Source organism: Penicillium expansum, assembly GCF_000769745.1.
Source record: "Penicillium expansum strain MD-8 chromosome Unknown contig353, whole genome shotgun sequence".
Taxonomy (NCBI): domain Eukaryota; kingdom Fungi; phylum Ascomycota; class Eurotiomycetes; order Eurotiales; family Aspergillaceae; genus Penicillium; species Penicillium expansum.
In genome coordinates, this window is record NW_015971214.1 from 182,629 (window position 1) to 205,309 (window position 22,681).

General features: G+C 48.5%; 8 protein-coding genes across 8 annotated transcripts; 3 read left to right on the forward strand and 5 right to left on the reverse strand.

Moving 5' to 3' along the window:
* Positions 1-2,839: 2,839 nt before the first annotated feature.
* On the reverse strand, positions 2,840-5,602 carry PEX2_099700 (Alkaline phosphatase-like, alpha/beta/alpha; the record flags this gene model as incomplete). Its single annotated transcript, XM_016747240.1, has 2 exons — positions 2,840-5,267; positions 5,349-5,602. The coding sequence occupies 2 exons, from the start codon at positions 5,600-5,602 to the stop codon at positions 2,840-2,842; spliced, it is 2,682 nt and encodes an 893-aa protein (XP_016601938.1).
* Positions 5,603-7,060: 1,458 nt separating this feature from the next.
* Positions 7,061-7,846, reverse strand: PEX2_099710 (FMN-binding negative transcriptional regulator; the record flags this gene model as incomplete). Its single annotated transcript, XM_016747241.1, has 1 exon — positions 7,061-7,846. The coding sequence occupies one exon, from the start codon at positions 7,844-7,846 to the stop codon at positions 7,061-7,063; it is 786 nt and encodes a 261-aa protein (XP_016601939.1).
* Positions 7,847-8,616: 770 nt separating this feature from the next.
* Positions 8,617-9,345, reverse strand: PEX2_099720 (uncharacterized protein; the record flags this gene model as incomplete). The annotated part of the gene is made up of 2 exons (XM_016747242.1): positions 8,617-8,996; positions 9,087-9,345. The coding sequence occupies 2 exons, from the start codon at positions 9,343-9,345 to the stop codon at positions 8,617-8,619; spliced, it is 639 nt and encodes a 212-aa protein (XP_016601940.1).
* A 773-nt stretch (positions 9,346-10,118) lies between these two features.
* PEX2_099730 (putative oligosaccharyltransferase subunit ribophorin II) lies at positions 10,119-11,151 on the reverse strand (the record flags this gene model as incomplete). The annotated part of the gene is made up of 4 exons (XM_016747243.1): positions 10,119-10,358; positions 10,411-10,695; positions 10,750-10,948; positions 11,006-11,151. 4 exons carry the CDS (start codon positions 11,149-11,151, stop codon positions 10,119-10,121), a joined length of 870 nt encoding a protein of 289 aa, XP_016601941.1.
* Positions 11,152-11,686: 535 nt separating this feature from the next.
* PEX2_099740 (putative GPI-anchored cell surface glycoprotein) lies at positions 11,687-13,576 on the forward strand (the record flags this gene model as incomplete). Its single annotated transcript, XM_016747244.1, has 1 exon — positions 11,687-13,576. One exon carries the CDS (start codon positions 11,687-11,689, stop codon positions 13,574-13,576), a length of 1,890 nt encoding a protein of 629 aa, XP_016601942.1.
* Positions 13,577-14,960: 1,384 nt separating this feature from the next.
* Positions 14,961-15,410, forward strand: PEX2_099750 (uncharacterized protein; the record flags this gene model as incomplete). Its single annotated transcript, XM_016747245.1, has 3 exons — positions 14,961-15,109; positions 15,222-15,286; positions 15,358-15,410. 3 exons carry the CDS (start codon positions 14,961-14,963, stop codon positions 15,408-15,410), a joined length of 267 nt encoding a protein of 88 aa, XP_016601943.1.
* Positions 15,411-15,913: 503 nt separating this feature from the next.
* On the reverse strand, positions 15,914-18,589 carry PEX2_099760 (putative regulatory protein Ral2; the record flags this gene model as incomplete). The annotated part of the gene is made up of 1 exon (XM_016747246.1): positions 15,914-18,589. One exon carries the CDS (start codon positions 18,587-18,589, stop codon positions 15,914-15,916), a length of 2,676 nt encoding a protein of 891 aa, XP_016601944.1.
* Positions 18,590-21,360: 2,771 nt separating this feature from the next.
* PEX2_099770 (uncharacterized protein) lies at positions 21,361-21,644 on the forward strand (the record flags this gene model as incomplete). The annotated part of the gene is made up of 2 exons (XM_016747247.1): positions 21,361-21,436; positions 21,520-21,644. 2 exons carry the CDS (start codon positions 21,361-21,363, stop codon positions 21,642-21,644), a joined length of 201 nt encoding a protein of 66 aa, XP_016601945.1.
* Positions 21,645-22,681: the final 1,037 nt, after the last annotated feature.

Consider the following 22,681-nt stretch of genomic DNA (forward strand, 5'->3'; position numbering starts at 1 on the left):
GCCTGAAAAGGAAATCCAGGCTTGGACCAAGGGTACTGCAGAACGGGTTGCGTCCAGACCTCCTGGAATGCAGGCTAAACGGCTATGGCGAGGCTTACGCAACCCTACAAAAAGGATGAACACATATAATCATCATCTATATAGTATAATACTTGGATACTATGTCAATTGATCTGCTAAGTAAAGAAACTTGATATTCTTGTGTTTACTGGTTAGAATTCTTGTTCAGATTTGCCTCATGCCTATTTTCCATCAATAATATCGATGGGCTAAAACGCTAAATTCAGTGATAGCTCATCTAAGAGATGTGCCAGTCACCAGACATGATAAAATCCACGATAGTTTCATCGACGCCGTTCCGAAGCTAAGGGATGACCGGATTTCTCGTTTGGGAAAGCCGTCTGGGGAGGAACCCGGGGAACTCCAACGCCACTCTAATTTTTGACTCTCAACATTATTTTTTTCTTTTTCTTTATTGTTTTTATTGTTTTTATTGTTTTCAAAAGAATCCATCCAGATGACCTCCCATCCCTTTGAGAGAATTACACGTATATCGTACACAAACTGTCGAGCCTCCAGCTGGGTCTTCTAGAAATCCTCCAAGCCTCATAGTTCTTCTATCCGGGGTCAGGTGGCTCTTTGCAGATCAATGACTAAACCCTACCAATCAAATTAGTACATATGGCCTGTGATATTCGTTCCTGTCCGATCGCCCCGGCTCCAAGGTGACGGACCAGGCTAAGAGGAGTTCATTGGTCAATTCCTGTACCAACGTCCGAAGATTTTTGTTAAAAATTTAAAAAATCTAGAACCTTAGATTTAAAGTCTCAGATCTCATATTAAGATATAACGATAGGTGATACACTGTTGTGTTGTCCCAAGGTTCAAGCCCAATAGCTAAATCTGGGTACTCCGGATTCTCGGTTCTCCATGCGGGGGAAGTACAAGAACTAAAATTAGGACTTAAACATTGAAATCCGAAGAGTCCAGACTTCATGTCGCTGCTTAGATAGGACTAAGGCCATATAGCTTATCTGACTATAACCCTGCACTAATAATCATTATAAATAAGCCAAGGACAACACACACCTTGTGACCATCAGAATCTTCCATTCCCAACAAGCTCCTTACTCAATGGGGAGATTCCGAGGTTTCCACTTTTTTTCTTTTGCTCTCGTGATATCTGATATCGAATTTCTTTTCTACAACATATAGAAAAATTCCCTCAAGCCTTGGCTCTACCGTACTGGTGTGTAAGCTTCGCGTTTCCGATTATGGCTTATTTGTACCCGGACCCAGGGGTCTTACTGACGAAACCCCCACACTATGAATTACCGGTAGGAACCGAGCAAAAAAGAGGAAGTAGAGCTATAAATATGTGGTCTGTGCATTCATTTTTCTCGGTGTTTATCAGAATCTGGTCTAGCCGGTTCTTCTTCCCCCTGTCGTGCACTTTTCGGGCCCGCCCCGACTGGCTCGGTGATTCCCCAACCTACAGGAGGTGTTCGTGGGATATGCATGAGTCAATGTTGTCGGTGAAAAAGTGGTTGGCTAAGACAGGAAAATCTCATCATTTTGGGGGGGTTTCAATTACCGCCGGACCCTATTCTTTTTGTCTTGACTATGAACATTGACATGTCCATGTACTTATGTAGGTATTTTCTGCCTAACTATGTAGTATTATAAAGTGATCTGTGTAGCATTGTGTTGCAGTCACTGCATTTCTCTTTCCCCTCTTCTTTGGCCTTTGAATTCTTGCTATATACGGCTATCTTTCAAAATCTTTCTTAGTATAACAGGTTACCACAGGACTATATAGCGTGTTCTTTGCCATTCAGGTATGGTGGTGAACACAGCTGACCATCTATAAAAGTATGTAGTTGAAAAGGAAATAGCGAGGCTGTTCACGAGTTAGTAGAGGATGGAGACAACAGCTTAACGGTTTACATGGGTACTAAAACGCATGGTACGCAGTTAGATTAACAACATTTGAACTTTAGGAACGTGCAAATCCTATGATAACCTACCTTCCTTGGAACACTAAATCGAAAACAAAGCTTAATCTTGAGCGTTCCAGGATCATGCCCCAGAGCCAGATACAACCAAGTCTCGTCCATACGATGCCATGCGAACATTGTACCCAGAGAAACTCAGTGGGTCAAGCGGGTCCTGCCGAGCCCGACATACATGTAAGTTAAGCCTAGGTTAAGGATAAGGATCTGCATCCATACAAGGTAGATCGCGATGATCCTAATCAAGTAAGGAAAGTAAACTAGAACATCAGGTCAACCTTACAGCACTGTCCCATGGAGACTGAATGAAGTCGAATGGATTAGATTATACATATGAGGTAAAATACCCGGCCAATCCTCAACCACCCAATGCACGATATTGCGCATCAACAAGAGTCACCCCAAAATACCGAAGGATCCTTCGGTGCTATGTACGATGTTTTGTTCTCTTCCCATTTCCATACAAGTACAGTTGCCGAAATCCAGGTCCGAGTAACATCAAGGGACAGAGAGATAAAGGGAAAAACAGAGTGCCATCCAATGTCATACAGATGCACATGCGAAGTATGAAAGAAAAAGGCCCGTCCAGGCACAGGGGGGAAAATATTTTCAAAGAAATGAGGGAACTCAAGCATTCACGCATGAATAGGTGATAAAAAAGAACTCCGTGTTAACGCCGATCCCAAGGCAAGGGTAGTAGATATCATGAGATGTAAATAGGCCATAGAGCCAAATGAAAAGGGGAGAAATGCAATGCAATGCGAAGTAAACAGAACAACCACCAACGTCCGTTTTATTTTGGCGAGTTCCGCGGAGCCAGCACATGACTAGGCTTCACGGTAACCCCAAATGCGTTTTTGTTCACTCACCCACCACTTGCCAACTAGCTCAGCATCCTTGAGCCAATGAGCGGACTCCTTGCCAAATTTAGGCTTAACCTCTTTGATGAGGGCTGCAAGAGTCCAGGCCTTGATGGGGTGGTTTTCACCGGGGTCTTTGCCTAGGTGGGTGAATGTGTATTCGAAGCCATCCTTTAGGGGAAGGATGAGACGGTAGGGAACATCGGCTGCCATGACGGAGAGCATCGAGCCACCGGCGTTGATCAGTCCCATGTTCCAAACGATGCGCTTGGGAGGGCTGTCTGGGTGGGACCGGACTTCGAGCTGGAAGTCTACTCCTTCGTGCTCTGGTTGCTCATCTGGTGGGGGATGGTGGTGGCCGTGATCACCGTTACCGTCACTGTCACCGTCACGGCGGTGGGGTGGTTCCTCCATAGAAGAGAGGAAAGGACGTATGAGAGACTGGCCTTGGTACTCTGGGAGGAGGGAAGAGGCAATCTCGGAGTCGCGCTCGTCCAGGGAGTTGGACTGGACGAGAAGATCCAGGACGGTGGGGACGATGGAGAGGGCGGTTGCGTTGGCGGTGATGTCCACTCGAGGCATGTGCGGGTGGTGGAAAACCAAGGGTACGCGGAAGTTGCTAATGTGGCCATTCTCATATGTGCCGGTCATGTCCTTGTTATCTTCACCGAAGGCTTGGCCATGGTCTCCGACGACAACGACTAGAGTCTCGTTGGCAATGCCGGTCTGTTCGAGCATGTTCATGATGTCCCCGAGCCAGATATCGACGAACCGGGCGGCATTCAGGTAGTTGTTCATCAGATCGTGGTTGATGTTTCCTTGATCGCTCATGTATGGTTCTTTCTCGAAATCTTCTGGAGTACTCCAGGGGTGGTGGGTTGTGCTGGTGACATGTGAAAGGAACATGCGGGTCTTGTTATTTGCAGCCTCCTCGAAGAGATCCATCACGTAAGGTCGGAGCTCAGTCTCCGCAAATCCGAAGTAGTTGATCTCTTCGCCCTGAGCTTTATGCTTTGCGTGGGGAGCTTGCATAGTACTCTTAACGACCTTGTGCGTAAATCCCATGTTTTTGTTCAGAATGTCCTGGCGGTCATAGTCATCGGTAATTGACTGCATGAATACAGACTTCCAAGGGTTCTTGAGAGCCGCGGATTCACTCTCAGAAGAGTTCTGGAGGTGCTTTCCCGATTGCGACTTGCCTTGATTGAACAGATCGAAAATCTGTGGCAAGCACGGCTGGTAAATTTCGAGCAAAGACTCCTCCAGTAGATCCACCGGTAAAGGGTTCACACCACAGTGACTTCCCAAAACACTCTTGAATGTCAAGGAGCTACCTGTCACGGCACCACGGACATTAAGACCACCCATACCTTCTCGTGGCGGGGTTTGCCACGAAGAGTGGCTCAAGTCGACCTTGTTACCCTTGCTATCGGTTGCGTACTCGCCAGTCAACTGTTGTGCGACCGGGGTCATGTTGACCAGACGATCGATTGCCTCGTTGATGTCCTGCTTCTTATGAGAGGCGAGAAGACCCTCGAACAAGGGAGTGCCCTGTTGTGTGGGGAAAAGTTCCTTGCGGCCACTTTCGAGCGTTAATAGCACCACATGGTTGACCTCAACGGAGTGCTCTTTGAAAGCCTTTTGTAAGGGTTCATAAATTTCACCGCCCAAATTCGTGACCATGAGCGGGTCGTTCTTCGGGTGGTAGAATGCGCCCTCGTCACCAGGGCAAACAAAAGAATAATGATTGTCCTTCTTTGCGCGATCGCTCGGGTTGAGATCCCAGCGGCTGAATCCTCGGGGTGGGTTTTCGGGGAGCCATGTAGCTCGTGACCATTGTTCCACAAGGGTCGAGTCCGGTTGGAACTGAGGACGGGAGACCCCATTATCCTCGGTGAATAAAGGGAATGGCCTGGCGGGCTCGCGACATCCCTCCACCGTGGCCGATTTTTTTTGGAAAGCATCGAGCAGTGTCAGCGGCAGAGCTCCGGATAGATGATCGTACGGTACAGCGGGTCTAGTTAGTTCCAAGAAAAGGAGTGACACACAGATGGCGACTGCGGGAATGATGCGACGGAACGACCGGATGTCTATCGAGGCCATGCACGATTTGCTGGGGGCGGAAATCAATGTATAACGCGCTTTGTATCCCCCCACGCACAAGTCTCGGATTGCCTGCAAGCCGAGACCGGTGATGTTGTACAGATGCGAATGAAGCAACCACGCCATTAGTCCGAGGACGGTGGCCGCGGCGGATACAGTCGAGATACCGCTGAGGAGGATTTTCATGGCCGCCGGATCACTCAGGAAGCTACCACCAGCTGCCCAGGCGACCTCGGCACCGGTCTGCATAAAGAATCCGAACTGAATGGAGGAAGCACCCCATGTGATTAGGCTAATCGTAGTGTTAGATTATGTTGCGCAAAAATCCCCCTTGTCCTCCATTTGCGGAATCTCGTATTCGGGATAAACATACGATAGTGCCCCTCCCAACCCAGTTGAGAGCCATTGCCAACGACTCTCTGGCACCTGGAAGCGTAACAAGACTCGCACGAATATGATAACCAACACATCTCGTAGAATAAGGGTGGGCGAATAGAGGACGAAGTAGAGGAACGGTAAAGACTGAAAGTGTAGGGCAATATGTAAGGCCTTTGAGGCGAGGCCACTCACGACGAGTGCCGAGAAAAGGAAGGGCGGCAAAGGTGGTAAAAGAGCGAAGATGGACATGTTGAAATCATTCCATTTGGAGAGTGGAATCACGCAGTTGGCAAAGGAGGATCGAGGAATGTTGAAATGGTAAACGAGAGCCCAGGCAACAAAGAAAGAAGGGAAGAGGAGACCTCGGAAGGAAAGGGAAGATGGGAAAGGGTCCAGGTTATTCTTAGATATCACGGAATAAACAGAACGAGGCCAATTAGGCGATAGGAAATTGTGCACGCGACTCTACTAACCTGAGGCTCCAATTTACTCCAAATGCTTAGTTTCTCTTCTTTTCCTGTTTTTATTATTTTTTTATTACGTTAGAATCACTTTTCGTCTATTATTGTGTCATCATCTCCACCTCTCATATTGTCCCAAATTGCCCAAGTGGGCCTAATGAGAGACATAGGTACTCCTATACGGAGTATATGTACTCCGTCCAGCTAATTATGTCCAAGTTGGACCAAGTTTGTGCCACACTATGTGGACCCTGCATTACACTATTCCAAAATAAATCGCTACTTCGGTGAAACCGCACACTAAGAATACAATACAATACAATAAATTAGATTCCCAAAATTAGTCCAATTACATCAAACTGTTGTTCTTAGACTTTTGTTCCGATCTCCGAAGGTTCCAAGGTTCCAAGGGTCTCTTCGAAAAGGGGAAATTTCGCCAGGATGCCGGTGCATAAAATCCGGGGAAAAAGGGAAGATTTGCGCCGGTTTCCCGTTTTCCTCCCCACTTCCATTCATAGCCCCTTTCTATAATTATACATGATAATCCCTGGATCTTAGAGATCCCGTGTCTCTGAGATCTGATTGTGGAGAATGCCGGGTAAAAAACACATTCTCGGTATATGTTATATGTTGTACATCTATGGAATACAATATGTAACTATTCATGCTTTACAATAGACATGTACTATTTGGGATAATCCAGGGATGTGGTTAGAGCTTAAGTGCACAGGCCTTTGCCTAAATATGCTTGGCGGTACACCTTACAGGAGACTTACGACATATCCAACATAGGAGACCTGTACATCAGACCTGTATCTTTAATATGGCAACTCGTATGAAGTATTCCGTATGTTGATCTTGACATGTGCGATCTTCTCATTTGTCTTGCAGGATCCGAGAACCCCGTATGGAGTACATCGTATTAATCTAAGTGTGAACACCTGGCCCCAAACCCCAAGTCCACGGGTAAGACGAGGATTAGGTAGACACATTAAAAAGTTAAAAGTGAAACATATCCCGAGGCCGACCTCCAACATACAACATCCAAAGTATAGCACCAGAACCGTGCTCATCTACAAAGTACAAAGTAAATCTTGAAAGCTTCGACCCTTGAACTGAACACATTTCCGTAAAGGTTCTATATTATCTATATTGTATGCATGTTGCTCATCCCTTATGATCACGTCACATCAAGTGCATGTGCAACGGTAACCAGATTATACACAGATCTTCTCCAATAACTCAATCACAATACCTTCCGCTGATCCTTCAAGGCAGCACGCTCCCTGACACAATCAGCAATACCCCTCCCAACCTCCGACCCCAACTCCTCAAACCCCTTCACAATCCCCTCCCGATCCCCCTCGCCCTTATCCTGACTCATCTTAAACTTCCCCTGCAACCGCTCAACCCGAATCTCAATGCCAATGATATTCTTCTTCAGAAGCTCCACATGATTGACCGGCGCCTCGGAGACATTCCACGCGGTCTTCTTATCACCCCCAGTATACCCCATAATGCCCTCCTCCGACTGCCGCGATAAATCTTGAATCTGTTTCTGCAAAAACGCACCCGTTTCCTCGGCCTTAGAATTACAGTACACACTGATCTTGCCGTACGCCTGCACGGCGGAGTAGTTCCACGTCGGGACGACCTTGCCGGAGGCCGGCTTGGTTTCTGTGTAGAATTTGGGCGTCACGTAGTGGTGGTAGGGGCCATTAAAGAGAATCAGCACTTCGTCCGTGAGCTCGAGTTTGTTATTCCCCGCTGCATTTTGCTCAGCAAGGGCTTCCATCAGCGCTTTCGCTTGTGGGTTCTGCTTGGCAATGTGACCGCGCAGAATGCCGGTCGGGACTATGTCATCGTCCCCGGTTGATGGAGGTACATCGAGGACGAAGGGGATGTGGCTGGATTGGATAAATGAGTATATCGGGGACTTGATCGCCGTTGTTATGATTCCCAGTGGGTTGTCGCGGATGAATTGGTGGAGAACAGGGAGTTGTCCCTCGGCGTAGACAGCGCGGAGATACATTATAGTTGTGACTTTCAAAGAGAGGGGACCGAGAGCTGAATATGTTCAATCGCTTTCAGAGTGTGTATAAGAGAAAGGAAGACATGTATAACTTATAAGTATGTGGTGGTTCATCAATTTCGTTATCAGTCATAGCATAGGGCGTGATTTAGATCGCAACCCCTCCACCTGGGCACTGTCATCCTGTCTCTGTGCTGTGTGATTGGTAGTCGGTGCCGAAAGATCACCCCTGGGCCCCACGTTCTTATGATAAACCTGGGATATCAACTTAAGGTTCCAACTCAGAAAGATTGCCTGTTCTGTCAATTATATAATTTCATCTACGCTGTATATACATGGTACATCGGGGTTCACCAGAGCATGAATGCTGGCCTGCAATCTGAACTCCTTAAAATACCAGGGTTGCAGGACTCTACCCTATGCCACACAACGGACACGCCGTCAAGGAGGAACTTGACAGGCTGCATTCCCAGAATCTCAAATTGTTTGAAACTTCTTTTTCAAAGTTCCCGACGTCCATCATATAATCTATAACATCCGCCCTCTGGGCAAGAAGTTGGAAAGGCCAAAGAAGACATTTATAGCCACTCTAACTAAAGAATTTGATATTATCATGAGTAGGGATGACTGAACCAGGTTACTATACAGATAGCACATAAAATCAGGAAGAATGACGCCAACCAATAATCCAAAATGCACCAACGACACCTAATGCTATTTTGGGGGGAAAGCCGCTAAACAACAGAGCTCACCTGGGTGGAAGACGAAGATCATGTAATACGCGACACAATCTCATCCTTTCCTAACCGCTCCAACACCCCCTTCTTCAACCCGAGGAATCGTTCAATATCTCCACGACGCATACCCTGCTTGTCCCGCATCGTCAACACCTGTTGGATAGTCAGGGCATCCAGGAACGATCTCCCCGGGTGACCTGCATGGCCGAAGTGCTCGGATTCTCTTTCCGCAGCCTCTGTGAGGCGTTGTCGAGCAGTGACAACTAGGAGTGCCGGGTTGGAAGCATGTGGGAAGACAGTTTGTTTTGAGCGGTTGAAGGTGCTTGAATTTGAGAATGTAGGTGATGGGTTGACGGGACCTATTGACCGGAGGGAGGCGGCGAAGTCGGGATCCCGACCGTCCATGTCGATAGCTAGAGAGTTGTTAGTAAGTACTTCCTTGCGGATCTTGCATTTGTTGCATGGGAGAGAGACTTGACAGAATCACTGGCGAATGTACGTACCATCAGACTTCACGCTGGATGCTTGCTCCTTTGAGTGGTATGTTGGGCCTTGAGAAGGAGGTGCAGGTGCGGGTGCGCGAGGAGGCGAGGGACTAGCCTTGGGCTTGGATGCGGGAGTAGGCGTAGGTGCAGACGCTGCTTTGGTTTCTTTCGGAGCTTTGCGCGGGCCCCTCGGTGGAGGAGCAGACTGTTTGGGGTATTGGCGCCGTGAGGCAGCGCCAGCCGCTGACTTAGCGGGCTTTGAAGCAGCGGAACCCATTGAGAATGATGAGCTGTGAAATCAGAAGTGTTCGTGGAAGACGTTGCGGCTTTTGCGGAGCTTTGGGCGGAGGTCCCGAAGTCGTCTTGGCATTTAATCTAGACGTTCGGCTCTTTTGCCAGCAGAACAGTCGCCACTTCTTGGCGATCTATAAGTCCAAGTATACGATTCATGCGTAATAATATTTTTGCAAAGTGTCAACAAGAATTAAAGACGTGGAACTCTCAAGGATACTCGAGAACCACTCCTTATCTACAGTGTGGTTTAAACCAAGGCCTGATCTCTGAGGAGTGCATATGCATGCCCTTAGTAGGCGGTAAAGAAAGCGGTAAGTTATTTAAATACATCATTGTTTAAACATGCCCTGGTGACGTCAAAAAGTATGTAGTCAACAAACAGCTCCGTTGGGAGTATGAGTTATCTAGCGGGACTGACTGATGTAAAGCAACACATACTCGTCCAATATATCCACAATGTCAAGTTCAATGTTGAAATGGGGTTGATAGTAAGTATACATGTATGTGGGCGCGGCTGCGTATCTGGGGAGCTCCAACCCAACCCATATTACAATGTGTAGGGAGATGACCACTTTGAAAGATCAATGAAGCTTTCGTAAATTTTCGGTAGAAAACCTTCTATTTTATGAAAACATACTGGGTACCACCGCAGCTAAGATACAATACCACCGGAACCTAAGACCACACTGCAGTTTAAGACCACCGTGAGAGTACAAACAGGACCACAGCAAATAAATTTATGTATGTTCCGAAAGTTTACCGGAGACCAGCAAGACGCCTGCCCTGCACTTCACCCAGCGCACGGCTACCACTAACAAATGCGATCGCACCGACAACGGCCATCGCGGGGAGGATCTGGAACAGGTTCCACGAGGTATAGTAGAGGATGAAGATCCCCTCAAATCCGATCAAAGATCCGAGGAAGATGGCGTGCGAGAGAGGGGCGGACTTCAATGCGGTGGGTAGGTGGTTGATGTTGGCGCCGAGGAAGAACCACTAGAGGCAATCTATAAGCAACGTTGTTGGCACAGTAATGAGATTGACTTACCAAGCCAGCAAGAGCGGGGATAGCAGCGACGACCAAGGCAACAAATGTCAGCGTGATGACGATTGGCGGGCTAGAGGCAGAATCCTTGAAGATATGGTGGATCTCGGCCTTCTTGCCGTATCGCTCGGTTTCAACGGTCGGCACGGCCTCTTCGGGGTTGTGATCAATTGACAACTTGAACACAGAGCTGTCGTAGGCCTCGGAGTTTCCAAATCCACCAATGACGACATGCGCATCAACTGGACTGGACAGGGAAAGGAATTGAATCGGGAGATCTTTCTGGGTCTGGAAGGCATGTGTTAGCTGCGCCGCGGGAAATCAATTTCGGGGGTTACATACCAATTCGACTCTTGACTTGCCATTATCCTTGACATTAAAAGGGTAAGAGATATCCAATCCAGTCTGAGCATCCTTGAGCAAAAGGAAAGCCTGATCTGGCCGCTTTGGAGAGCTGTCTTCCTGGGCTGTCAAGGTGATGCGTAGGGTATCGGCACTGAAAAGGGAGATGGGCTTGGAGAGCGGCTTGGATGCAGTAAATCTGTTTTTAATATCTTGATTAGTTTTATGTATCTTCTACTTGAGTCAAAACACATACTGTTCCTTGAAACCTCCATTGACACCAGCACCTTTTGCTTGAACGGCCACGGTGGCATCAGTAAAGCCCCAAGCTGTCGCGGCGGCGCCGGGTAAGGCAGCTGCAGCCAATAGGCAGAATGGAACGGTGGCTTGCCACAGATGCATTGTGAAAGAAATGACCAAAAGAAAACGGAAATAACAGAAAGCAGCTGTAGAGAGCTCAGAGAGATGATGGGGGATAGAGGAGTTGCAGAATAAGGCGGACAAGTGAAGCCGATAAGCGCCGATCAGCCGTAGCCCTAATTTCTTTTCTGCTTGACCTCAACATCTTCCATCACTTTATTTCGCCTTATCTGCCACAAATACAACTCAAGCGTCCTCCTAGTCCTTACAAGCTTGTTTATGAACCCTCTATAAAATAACTACGGATGGTTGAACCTCTGATTCCGTGAGTTCTGCGCCTATAAGTTGGGCCCTAATTCCCAACTTGTCCCCTTCCGCGCACTGCGGTCTTCTGACGTCGACCCTGCACTTCACCTGATGACCCCCATATATTCTTATTCCCACACCCTAGTTGCCTGTTATTGGAGGTATTACCTAGTCTTCCATTTGTACAGTTCATGCGCTCTATTCACCGCCCGTTGTATTTGCATGGATAGATTATACTGACAACTTCCGGGCCATTTAGCTTTAATTCACGATGCCACCCAAGAAGGGCCAACGTAAGTCGATGCCTGCGCGCATCAATAAAGCGCCCACATTGACACCTTCTCGGCGCTCCCCCCGAGTACCTCCCCCGTCAAAAAGTACAAATGAGAACGTGCAACCCGCCAAAACGTTGAACCTTACATCCGCCTCTCCACAAGACACTTCTATCAACATTCGTTTTTACACCCCGAGCAAACCTGTTACAAGTAATACACCTGTTCCAAGTTCTAGTTCACGTGGGAAATCTCCTGAAACACCTTCTTCGCGCCGACGAACCTTTCAGTCTCGTCCGTCACGTCTTTCAAACGTTTACACTCCAGCCCTAGAAACCCCGGCCACAAACCCGGGGAGTCGACGGACGAGGAGAACAGCTGCACTTGAAACACCTAAGAAGGAAGTCTCAGATATTGACTTTCCAGAGAGCACTGGTGGCCCCAGCTGGACAATTGACCAGTACATGGGCAGCTTTGAATCCGAAGAAACAGTCGATGGTCCATCGAGCCCTACCAGTGCCTCCGACATGCGGAACTCATCCCGGGTTCGTAAGCCCACCATGAGGGCCATTGAATCTTTTGAGTCAACCAAGAAGAAACCTCGCCGCAAGAACATGACAGTGTCCACCCCGACCGTGGAAACTCCTGCTTCTACTACCCCTGCTCCTGCTGCCCCTCCTTCCACCGTGGCTACCAAGGTTGTGAAGAACAATGTTTCGAAGCAACCAATGAGAAAAACCAGAAAGTCAAAGAGAATGACCAACTTAAACATGCGGAAGAATGCTGTCTTGATCGGTTTCGATATTGACGCGAAAGTAACTGGCAAGAAGCTGTATGACTTGACTGTTTCAGCCCTAAGCCCTGACTTTACCCTTCCTTTCAATTTCGCTGTGTTCTGGAAGCAGCAGCGAAGTGAATACTTCCGACGTCAAGATGAAGAAAAATATGGCGTCGACATGCCCACCACTGAAGCCACCTTGCCGAGTGATGTCGATCTCGATGTCGAAATGATCGACCAAGACCTCCCAGCGCCTGTGACCGCTCCTTCTCCCAATCCTCCTTCCACCGCAGTGACCAATGGCACAGTCACCAACGGCTCAAGCATCCTGAGCTACAAAAAGCAGTCTGACAGCAAGGTCAGAAGTGATGGCTGGATTCAGACTGGTTATGTCAACTCCAGTGGTGAAGAGGTTGCTCTGCTTCCAGAGAATTCCCACCCCTATTATCCTGCTCACACCTACGGCTACGAGGGTCTTCCTTTCCCCCCGGTGCGCGCCAGAACCAACCAGCAAGCTGAGGCCGATGCTGCTCACAGCTTCGCTCCACTCATGGGAGATCGAAATCTCCCATTCGAGGCAGCGGCCCCATTCGTCACTGAAAACGTGGAGGAGGAGAAGGCCAGGGCTCTGGCTCGGACCCCTGTGCCAGCCCCCGCAACCAAGAAGCCCCGCGCCCGAAAGCGCCGTCAGACTGTGGCCGCAGATGCCGCAGATGAGCCTGCTGCAGCCGTCCCCGCCACCGCCACTACTACTGCCGAGACCACCGGCGGACGCAAGTCACAGCGTCGTCGTCGCCAGACCGCCCCGACCTCCACTTTCCCCTCCCCCACTTCTCCCACCTCTCCTACCTCTCCTACCTCTCCCCCGACTACTGCGACCCAGGTCCAGTCTTCGGGCCCGGCTGCCGCCGTCGCCCCCGCTGCCATCGAAGGCGAAAAGCCTAAGATCCAGCGGCTCCGGCTGACCTTGAAGCCGGCACCCAAGACTGAGGCCTCCGGGGTTGAAGCATCTGCTTCCAGCCCCGCCGTGCAGTCCCCTTCCTCCCCCGCCCCCTCACGTGCGCCGTCCTCCGCACAAACCAGCAAGCGCCGCCGCCGCCGGGGCATGTGAGGCCCCGGTGAGGGCAAAGTGATGAGGTTTCCTGCCCGGCATCAGCCGGGCGTTGATTATCATTATTCGTTTTTTTTTGTATGATTACCAGCGGGCGTTTCAAGCATGTATGATTAGCGCCGCGGGAGCATACCATGGAGTTCACCATGGTGAAATGTGAGATTTTTCAGTTGTCTTTGTCGTTGCCATTAGTATTGCTTCACTTCGTAATCTTCTGCCCTTGTAGTTTAGGTACCCTGGTAAGTCTGATATCTCGCAGATAGCCCTCACTTCTCACTTACATTCCGCTTACTCTTCTCATTTACTTTGTGTGATCATAGTGACGCTCCACGTTGGTGACACTTGTGACAGGTATGATGTATGCATTTTGCTTGAGAAGTGACTTTAAGCTAGGGTGGTCTTAGACCTGAAGTATCGCATCGATCAAATATTCCAAATCTGTTCAACTAAATCCAGAGAACAAACAAACTAATATGAAGGTTTTGTATCACACTTAGTTTCAAAATGAAACATTCTAACATGTTTAATGTTCGTCCCTTGTTTTGGCAAAGCACTAAACAAAGAGTCGACAATTATGGAGCTAAAAAGGATCTTAGATGACATAGAAGATAATTCCCAAGGGTTAAATATGACTTTTCAACAAGTCTGTTTGATTAGACAGTCAGGTTAGGTAGCTGCTAATGATCTGAGGTCATGTACAATGTCCTAGCTATCGAAGCTGTTAATGTGACTCTTAGTTAGTCTACCAACAAAACACTAAAGATGGCTATCACGAAAGCCAGATAGGAAGAATCGTACTATACTCTATGCCCAATTCCACCGTTTCAAGGTTTTAATGTTTTGCGGATCAAGATTGTATGCATGGTAGCCAGCTTGGAAATCGGTGCATGACAGAATGTTATAACAATTGTGTCTTCACAAATCATTAGCCTCCGTTGTATAGTAGTGATAATCATGATTGTTTATTCCTTTTTATATCTGTATCCTTTGCCCAATCACCTTTTCAATCGAGCAAAATAAAATTAGACAGTGGTTCGTAGATAATATGTGCTTATGGTACAGATCTATACAGCAGAAAACTAACAGAGAAAAAGAGGTTATTATATAGATATATTCAGGGCTTCAAAAATGGGCTTTCCAATCAATAGCCAGATAATCTACATTATCTATCCACCCCATAATCAGTGGTTGAAGTACAGTCTATTTTATGAGTTACTCTTACCATTGCAGACAAGTTAGTTACATTAATGCCTCAGGCGCCAACAACTCCGGGAATCTTCCCTTCACAGAATTCACATCGTCCAATGATACACCAAGCAAAGCATGTAACCACGCCCCAACAATATCCTATATGCCCAAATATATCTAACAAAAGTCAAGAATAATGGCATCCCTCAAAGACCAAACCAGATACCGATCCGCGGATCCCAAAACCCGGCCTCCACGCCCAGTTCAACAACCCGCTCCTCTGCGGCTCCCTAAGGGGGTGGATGATATCCGGAAGACGAAGGAGTACAAGGCTGCTGCACGGAGGTAAGTTTTATGATTCTTTGTTTTCCGCCCTGATTCTGTGTTTTTGTTCTTTGTCTTTGGTTGGCGAATGATACATGGCAACAATGAGAAATCTAATCCTCTCTGTTTCTAGATGGACATCGATTATGGTCGGACTACCATTTGTAATATGCACATCGTATGTTCTTTACGACCGACGTGAGTTCTTTAATGCCTAGACAATCTCGACCTTCTTTTGATTGTATATACACTAACTTATTTCCCTCTAGTCTATGGTGGCAAGAGTCCCAAGCGGATTGGAGATCAGGCGCAGAAGAATTAATCTGCGTCTCTTTGTTTCTTTATTATTCTCAAAGCGGAAATCTATGTACAATCTAAATCAGAATGGTGTTTGGGAGGCTTTACAATTGTACATATTCGGTCCTAAAAGAATCCGTCTCTTCTCATCTCTATCAAAGGTATTATCCTAAGGGGAAGACCCACAAATCCAGTTTTAATGCATTTCATTGCATTCATTGTAAACTCCAACGCCAGAGGTCTCAGTATATATCCATGGCTATGGGTAGGCGAGAACAACCTACCCAGCCCAAATAACATAAACAGAAGAAAGGTACAACATCCAGATGCATCGTTCCAAATCATGGGGGTTCTGCCCTAAATCCTCCCCACATTGCCAGCCTGCTGGGGTAAAAAGCAAGAAGAAAAGAAGTATGTAAAATCCAGATATGGTATCTGGAAGAGATATCTAAAAAGCGAAATAGCAGAAGGATAAGGCGGAGGAAAAGAGATCGTATAGATGTCACAGCAATCAGCTCTAGACAAGTATCAGCTGGCAACTCCTTGGAAAGGAATGTGTTGATCGCCCGAACCAGCCGACTGCGGCATGGATATCGAGTTACTACCGGTGCTGGCAGGCTTCGAACTACGCTCACGCATGCGACGGCCCTCCATGAGACCACGTAAGCCGCGCTTCTGGAGACCGATAACACTGCTTAGATCACCGGTCCAGAGTTCGCGTTGAGGGCGACGCAGCTCGGCGTCTGTGTCGCGGCGGTGATGGGTAGACCGGGACTGCGAGCGGCTTTCATCGCCGCTGACCCATTCGGAATCGGACTGGCTGAAACTAGCGCTGGACGCAGATGTCGCTGTGCTTGGATTACTAATGGAATCCTCGCGGTCGCGATGGGCGCTGCGCTTGCGGGAATTCTGGGAGACACTGGTGTCGATACGAAGAGATGGAAGACCTCGAGCGAAGTTGGTGAGATCGCCCGTGCTGCTCGCTGCTGACGCGGAGGCAGCGCCATGCTCTGTATCGGACGAGTCTGATGTGAGTGCGCCGTGTTGAGAGTTGCTCTTTTCGCCAATTGTGGGCGCAGCGCCGTTGTGGCCAGTGTAAGCTCCATTCAGAGCCTCGAGTGTACCTCCTGGTCCACCATTGAATCCAGTACCGCGACCACCGCCGGCGGCCATAGCAGCGGCGTTGAATACAGCTGCGGCGTTGCGCCCATCCAGAACTTGGTGGAGTCTTTCCACGGTGGCTTCTAGTAATCCGTCGATCTGATACGGACGTGCGAGCTGTAGAAGCGAGCAGAGGATTTGTGGCGTGCAAAGCGAGGTGCCTGCAGATGGGAGGGCTGAGGTGTAGAGGTACTGAACCAGCACTTGAAGAGTTAATATGGTATGGGGGAGGTATAGCACACGCGGTCGGGAGGTTGGGGCGAGGCTGTGAGCAGATGGAACTTCAAGGTTCTCAAGCAGAGACTTCGAAGGAACAGACTGGTTGACAAGAGTTGTTGCATCGGACCCTATCGAGGGAGTGATGGTAATACTCGAGTTGCGGCTCGGGTGTATCTGGGCTGGACGAAGAGTTCCGATGTCTGCAATACCTCCTTCCGACGACTCGCGGAGAAGTTGGATAAAGTAAGGGCCCCAGCGCCGAGTCAGCAGGCGAGAGTTGACGGAGATACGTTCTCCCCCCACAGCCTGCAACTCCATGTCTGCCATCTCTGGCAAAGATTGCGCGAGCTTGCCTAGCTCATCGGATGCGGCAGACAATGGCCGTCCGCCTGATGTCAACTGCATTAGTTTCTTCTGCAGAGATGCTGGAACAGAAGAGGAGCTGTAAGACTTATATCCCGAGGTTGGAGAAGTGCGACAAGAATTGTTGTAGAGTCCAAATGCCTCTAGCTCAACTAAACAGACGTGCGAGAAGTTGATTCGCCGGTGGTTGTAATCATCGACCAGGCTTCGCTTCCGGTGTCCAAGAATCACAAAAGAATTACGGCGAGGCCAAAGCACTCCTCGGTTCCAACTACCCTGTCCAAATACCGATCCTCCGGCATCAATACGGCCCCAAGTCAATGTCTTCAGGTCGAGAGCCCACAGCGCATATTCTTGCTTTGATGAAGTCAGGTAGGTACCACTAACAACGAAGTGACCGTTGATAATTCCACCGTTAGGGAAACGCAGTCCGGGAGGTGACGCTTGGCTTTGCATTGGTCGTTCAACAAGGCGTCCGTCCGGCAGGCGCACCTGCAACTCCAGCTTGACATCAAGGAAATTGTAGTTGGAGTATATCAGCATAGGACAACCTGGCGATTCAGTGCTATCTTGAATCGGTTCGTGTTCATCGCGGTCTGGAGCTGAGGATCCAATTTCGGACACATCCATTCCCACCAGAGGAGCCACGACACTGCGATAAGCACCGCAGCTCCTTCCCAGCGGGCTAGTGTTGGTCCACTTCAGGCTCCGCAGGTTGAACACACTGATTTGTTCTATGTAGTGATTGGAACTATCCTGGCCTCCGACCACCACCATCTCTGCACCTCCGAAGCCGTCAATATCCACGCCAAGTGTGCCTTGATGAGTAGAAGATTCGGGATTATTATGGATGGCGGATAGCGGTGCACTGGCAGATGTGAAGCAAGCGCTCGACGGCAGTATCGTAGCACAGTGTGCATAGCGTCCCTGAGGAGATTCATGGGCAGCAACACGAGTCCATGCCCGTGATGGCACATCAAAGATGTGAATATCCGACATGACCACGACTTCCGATTGTGACTGCGATGGTGGTTCCGCGGGGTTCTCGGGGTGTTTTGTACTCGGTGCGGGTGACATGCCACCATAACAGACCAACTTGTTATCCCCCAACGCACACACACTGTGGAAGTACCGCGGAGGTGGAACATCTCCAGCGGGCTCGACTTTCGTCCAATGTCGTCGAATCAGGTCTAGTTCGTAAAGATCGGAGGTAAGTTGAGGGCGGCTGCGCGAGAGGATCCGGCCTCCAAACACGTATAGCTTATCGCCCAGGATGGTCGTAGTGGCACCGACGAGAGGACGGGGTTCCTTGCCGGTAGTTCGTCGCACATTGCATACCAGACCAGAGAGATTAATAGGCCCAGAGGCAGACTGCTGGTTCAGGGACGGAGAGGCCCCCGGCGCAGAATCCTCTCTCCCTGAATCCATATACCCCAGACTTGACTGACTTCGCGACATCATGGTGGGCGAATTTCCTGTCCGCTTTCAACGGAGACAATCGTGTGGGTAGCGGTTGAACCCCTATTTCAGTTCACTTAATATCGCTCACATGCGATCAGGCGTTTTTCTCTCGAATGCGGATTCTCGGAGAATATTCCCGGCGCGGATCGTGTGTCTGGGACGGCTCGAAAGGGTGGTTTGTGGGGGGCCGAAAAAGGGGGTGGTTCCCCGCGACGCCGCAACTTTGACGCCTTCACAATAGGGAGATGAACAAAGAACTAGACAACGCAGACTCACTGCCGATCGTATGGTTGAGCGCACAGTCCTGGCCGAGGCGTCAGCCGTCGAGTTTGGAGATCGGCACAAAAAATGTTTACCGCTTTTCTCCTCTACATCCCCTCACCTACTTTGTACAGCCTTCAAAAGATCACATGTGCAGGTATAAATCTTATATCTCTTTGAATTGTAAGATTTTTGGTGCCTATAGCATTTCTAAATAGAGTCCTGCAATAACCAAGAGATGCACTTTATCCCGCTGAACTTCTTCCTAGCATCCTGCCAACCTAGTCAACTACATGTATCACAACTTGTCCGATGACTGAACAACGAGGGTCAAATTGAAACCTCCAAACAACCACGAAGAAAGATATGCAAAGAGTTGGGGTTTAATGAGGCTTTGCCAGAGGCTATATGGGATTTTTCTAGTCGAAAAGCAGGGGGCATGACCGCAAGGTGATGTGAGTCAATGAAAAAAATAACCTGGGCACCGCCAGAAATAAAGAAAAAAACACTCGTTCGGTCGCCAAATCCCACGTAAGCAGCAGCTTTTTCTCCTTAGCTGCCAAGTTCTGGGTCGATATGCCCGCTCTTCCACTTGGACTGGCGCTTTCGGTACTGGTCCCAGGCCTTTATCCCATCCACAATAATTTAGCGCAGCAGCACTGCGCCGGTCTTCGAGACCTCTTCAAGACGTCGGCAAAAAGCCCCATTTTCTTCTCGATTCGGGCAGGATAAAGTGAAAGAACATGCTTCGGGTGATCTTCCTTCGCTCGAAAGCAATCTTCACATCCTTGCGGTATACGGGGATGTAGAGCTTCATGAGGGAATCAACCATTTTTTCACGCAGGAGCCTCCACTTGCTCGGGGTCGTAGCCTGATCTCTGACAGGCCGCTGATTGAGGTCATTCCTCGCGAGTGTCTGTATCTGAAGCCATTCCAGCGTACCTCGAATGGCGCGGATGACCTGACAATCATCACCCGAGTCTTCATTTGCTCTGATCAAGCAGATATCCTGCCAACATTTTGAAGCTCCTTGTTCGCCACAGGGGCCTTTCGGGAGGTCATAACATTGAATTTTCCACTGAGTCTTCTGGGCCGATCAAATCGACCAGAGGTTCGAAGCTCTGAGAGGAAATATGTCCCTCGCCCGATTCCTCGTCTTCGCCAAAGGTGGATCTCCATAGGAGACTTCATCGCTGGCAAAATGATCAAGAGATCATTTTCTCTAACGCTGGACTCACTGTTCCATATATTAGACTCAGGAGACTGATTTTCTCAAGCACGCGGTGACTTTGCGGAGTACATAATCTGCACTCACAGTTTTTCAATATTCAATCAAAACATGATTGAATTGCGATGGCAAGCTGATAGTAGGCTGATACTAGGCTGACAACGCAAGGAATAGAAGAGAAGTGAGAAAACTTGAATTTGGGGGAAAGGAGGGGAATACGAGCTCGGGGACTTGGAAGGTACGATCTGATATCTACGAGACAGCTTCGTGATGTAATACTTCCTCTAGACATAGTCAAATCTCTTACACAAAGTATGCTTTTCTTGACCGCCTTCACGTATATCTAAAAAGACATCTAGAAAGACATCTAGAAAGACTAGCTAGAAAGACCTACTAAAAAGACATCACAAGGCCGTAAACGCGGCCAACTATTCATTTGTAGATACATTGAGAGCCACCTGGGCAGCTAGATGATCTGATTGATACAACTATAAAATGTAAAACAACGAGGAATTGAGTTGCTTTAACAACTTACGGGTAGGACATGGTGAAATGAAGCAGTCTTCTGTACGAGGATAGATCTTAGTATATATCGTTTTTTCTTCCCTCTGCCTCTGAACGGGCATCCTAACCCCTTAGGTGCAGCTTCCTTTTTGATGTGATGTCGTACCTGACGTACCTGACGTACCTGACGTACCTTCTAAGGTTCCAAGGTTATAAAACAGTAGGTTTGTCACCTCCTTTTCCTCTCTCCTCTTTTGTTAATGTATCCTCTATCCTCTCAAAAGATCAACCGCGAGAGCTTCCTGATCGGATGGTTATTTGGTATGCAATCGATGTGGCTGATTTGTTATTTCCATCGGGGCCTCCTCGCTGACTTTCTTGCAATGATTTACAGGCTGTCACTGAATGGATCTAACTCCAATGGCTCTGCCATGTTTGCCCAGCAAATTCGGAGATCCTGACTATGCTGGTACTGCCGCGCTCCCTCTGCAGCCCTAGGTTATGACCTTGCTGGCTTTATTATGCTTCGCAACATCGAAGCGCTCCGGAAACGGAGGCAAAAAGAAGTCCGGTATGTGGACCAATACCTCTGGCATTTACTCTCCCACCCATAGACTCTGTCGGTATGTCTCCATTGGCTTTATCTCTATCTTCTAATAGAAGCGATGCGCATCCATGGATGCAGCTGTCATCTGCTTCTCTGCACCCTGGTGGAATTCATTGTTGTCTGCTTATACAGAATTGCAATAGCTACATACACACATAGGCTAACAAGTCAATGATAGAGCCCTCTGATAATGAGGTCGCCGAAGAGGTGACTGAAGAGGCAGAGGACATAGATGTCGTTGCCGAAGGTATATATATCTACGTATCCTTCCTTTTATACCACCATCTTGCGCCTATGACCGTTAGGCTAACCATAAATACAACCATACAGATCTCGAGAAGGGCTCCGAGCAGGGCGCTAAGGAGCCGGAGAAGTATTCTTTTTGTGCGTGTACCGGACTACGCACCGGTGCGCATGGAAGACATGTCCAAATTCTCGTTTCCGTTGAAGGCTAAGCCAGGGCGATGAAGTACAACTCGGTACGCTCGCTGTATCACTGGATCAAATTGGCCGCGCCAAGTTTGAGCCTCCTTGGACAGTATTTGTCGTCTTCCTGAAATGCGTTCAGAAAACTGGGAATAACGGAAGGATCGCGAAGTTCGTTACCTATACTTTGTACAAGCGGATGGTCTCTGAAGTCCCATTTTCATGGAGAATGAAATCAAGCGATCCTCCGAACAAGAACATGCATTTGATAATGCAGAGTATCATATCCCATACAGCAATGTTAAGTGGGCCAACATCACAAAGGGAGCCAACAGCTATGCCTCTCACAGGATGCTTCTCACGGCCGATCAGCTAGCCAACCTCAAGGCCACATTTGCAACTCTTCGCTATATAAGGGATGCTAACAAGGAGCACGGCAAGATCAGATGCAGCACTAATGGCTGCGATGCGGTTGAGCCGCCCAGTGTGCGGGATCATCGCCGTCAGCAAGCAGATGTGAGTGTACAAATATGACGATATCAATCAGTGCGTTCCTAAATGAGCCCCACGTGGCTTGGAAAGTGGTAATGTGGTAACCACTGGGATTTGAATTGGAGTCACAATGCTGTGCAGCACATCTTGGATCATATTCTTAGCGATTGCCATAAGGTTGCTTCCACACTGCCCGCGAAAAGACTATGTATTATACCGCATTTCGTGAAGCATAACTTCAATACTACCCAGCAGATTACATGAACACTCCAGTTTATTGATCAATATCTTGAGTAGCGTAGCTAGTAGAATAGCTAGCCTGTCAGATCTCCAGATCGCTCGCGTTCAGCTCAACCTCCGACTTGAAAGTAGAAGAGGGGCCGTTCTGAAGTGCGCCATAGAGGCCTGTGCAAATTGCATACCTGAATGATTGTCTATAAACTGTATGGGAGCTAATGTGGATGGTACGAGCAACAGCTTGCCTCTGGCCAGTCGAGAGATCATGGGGGCTTGCTCCCCAGAAGACTTCTAAATTGACATGAAAGCAAGTCCCCTGTGCAATATATGCTACATT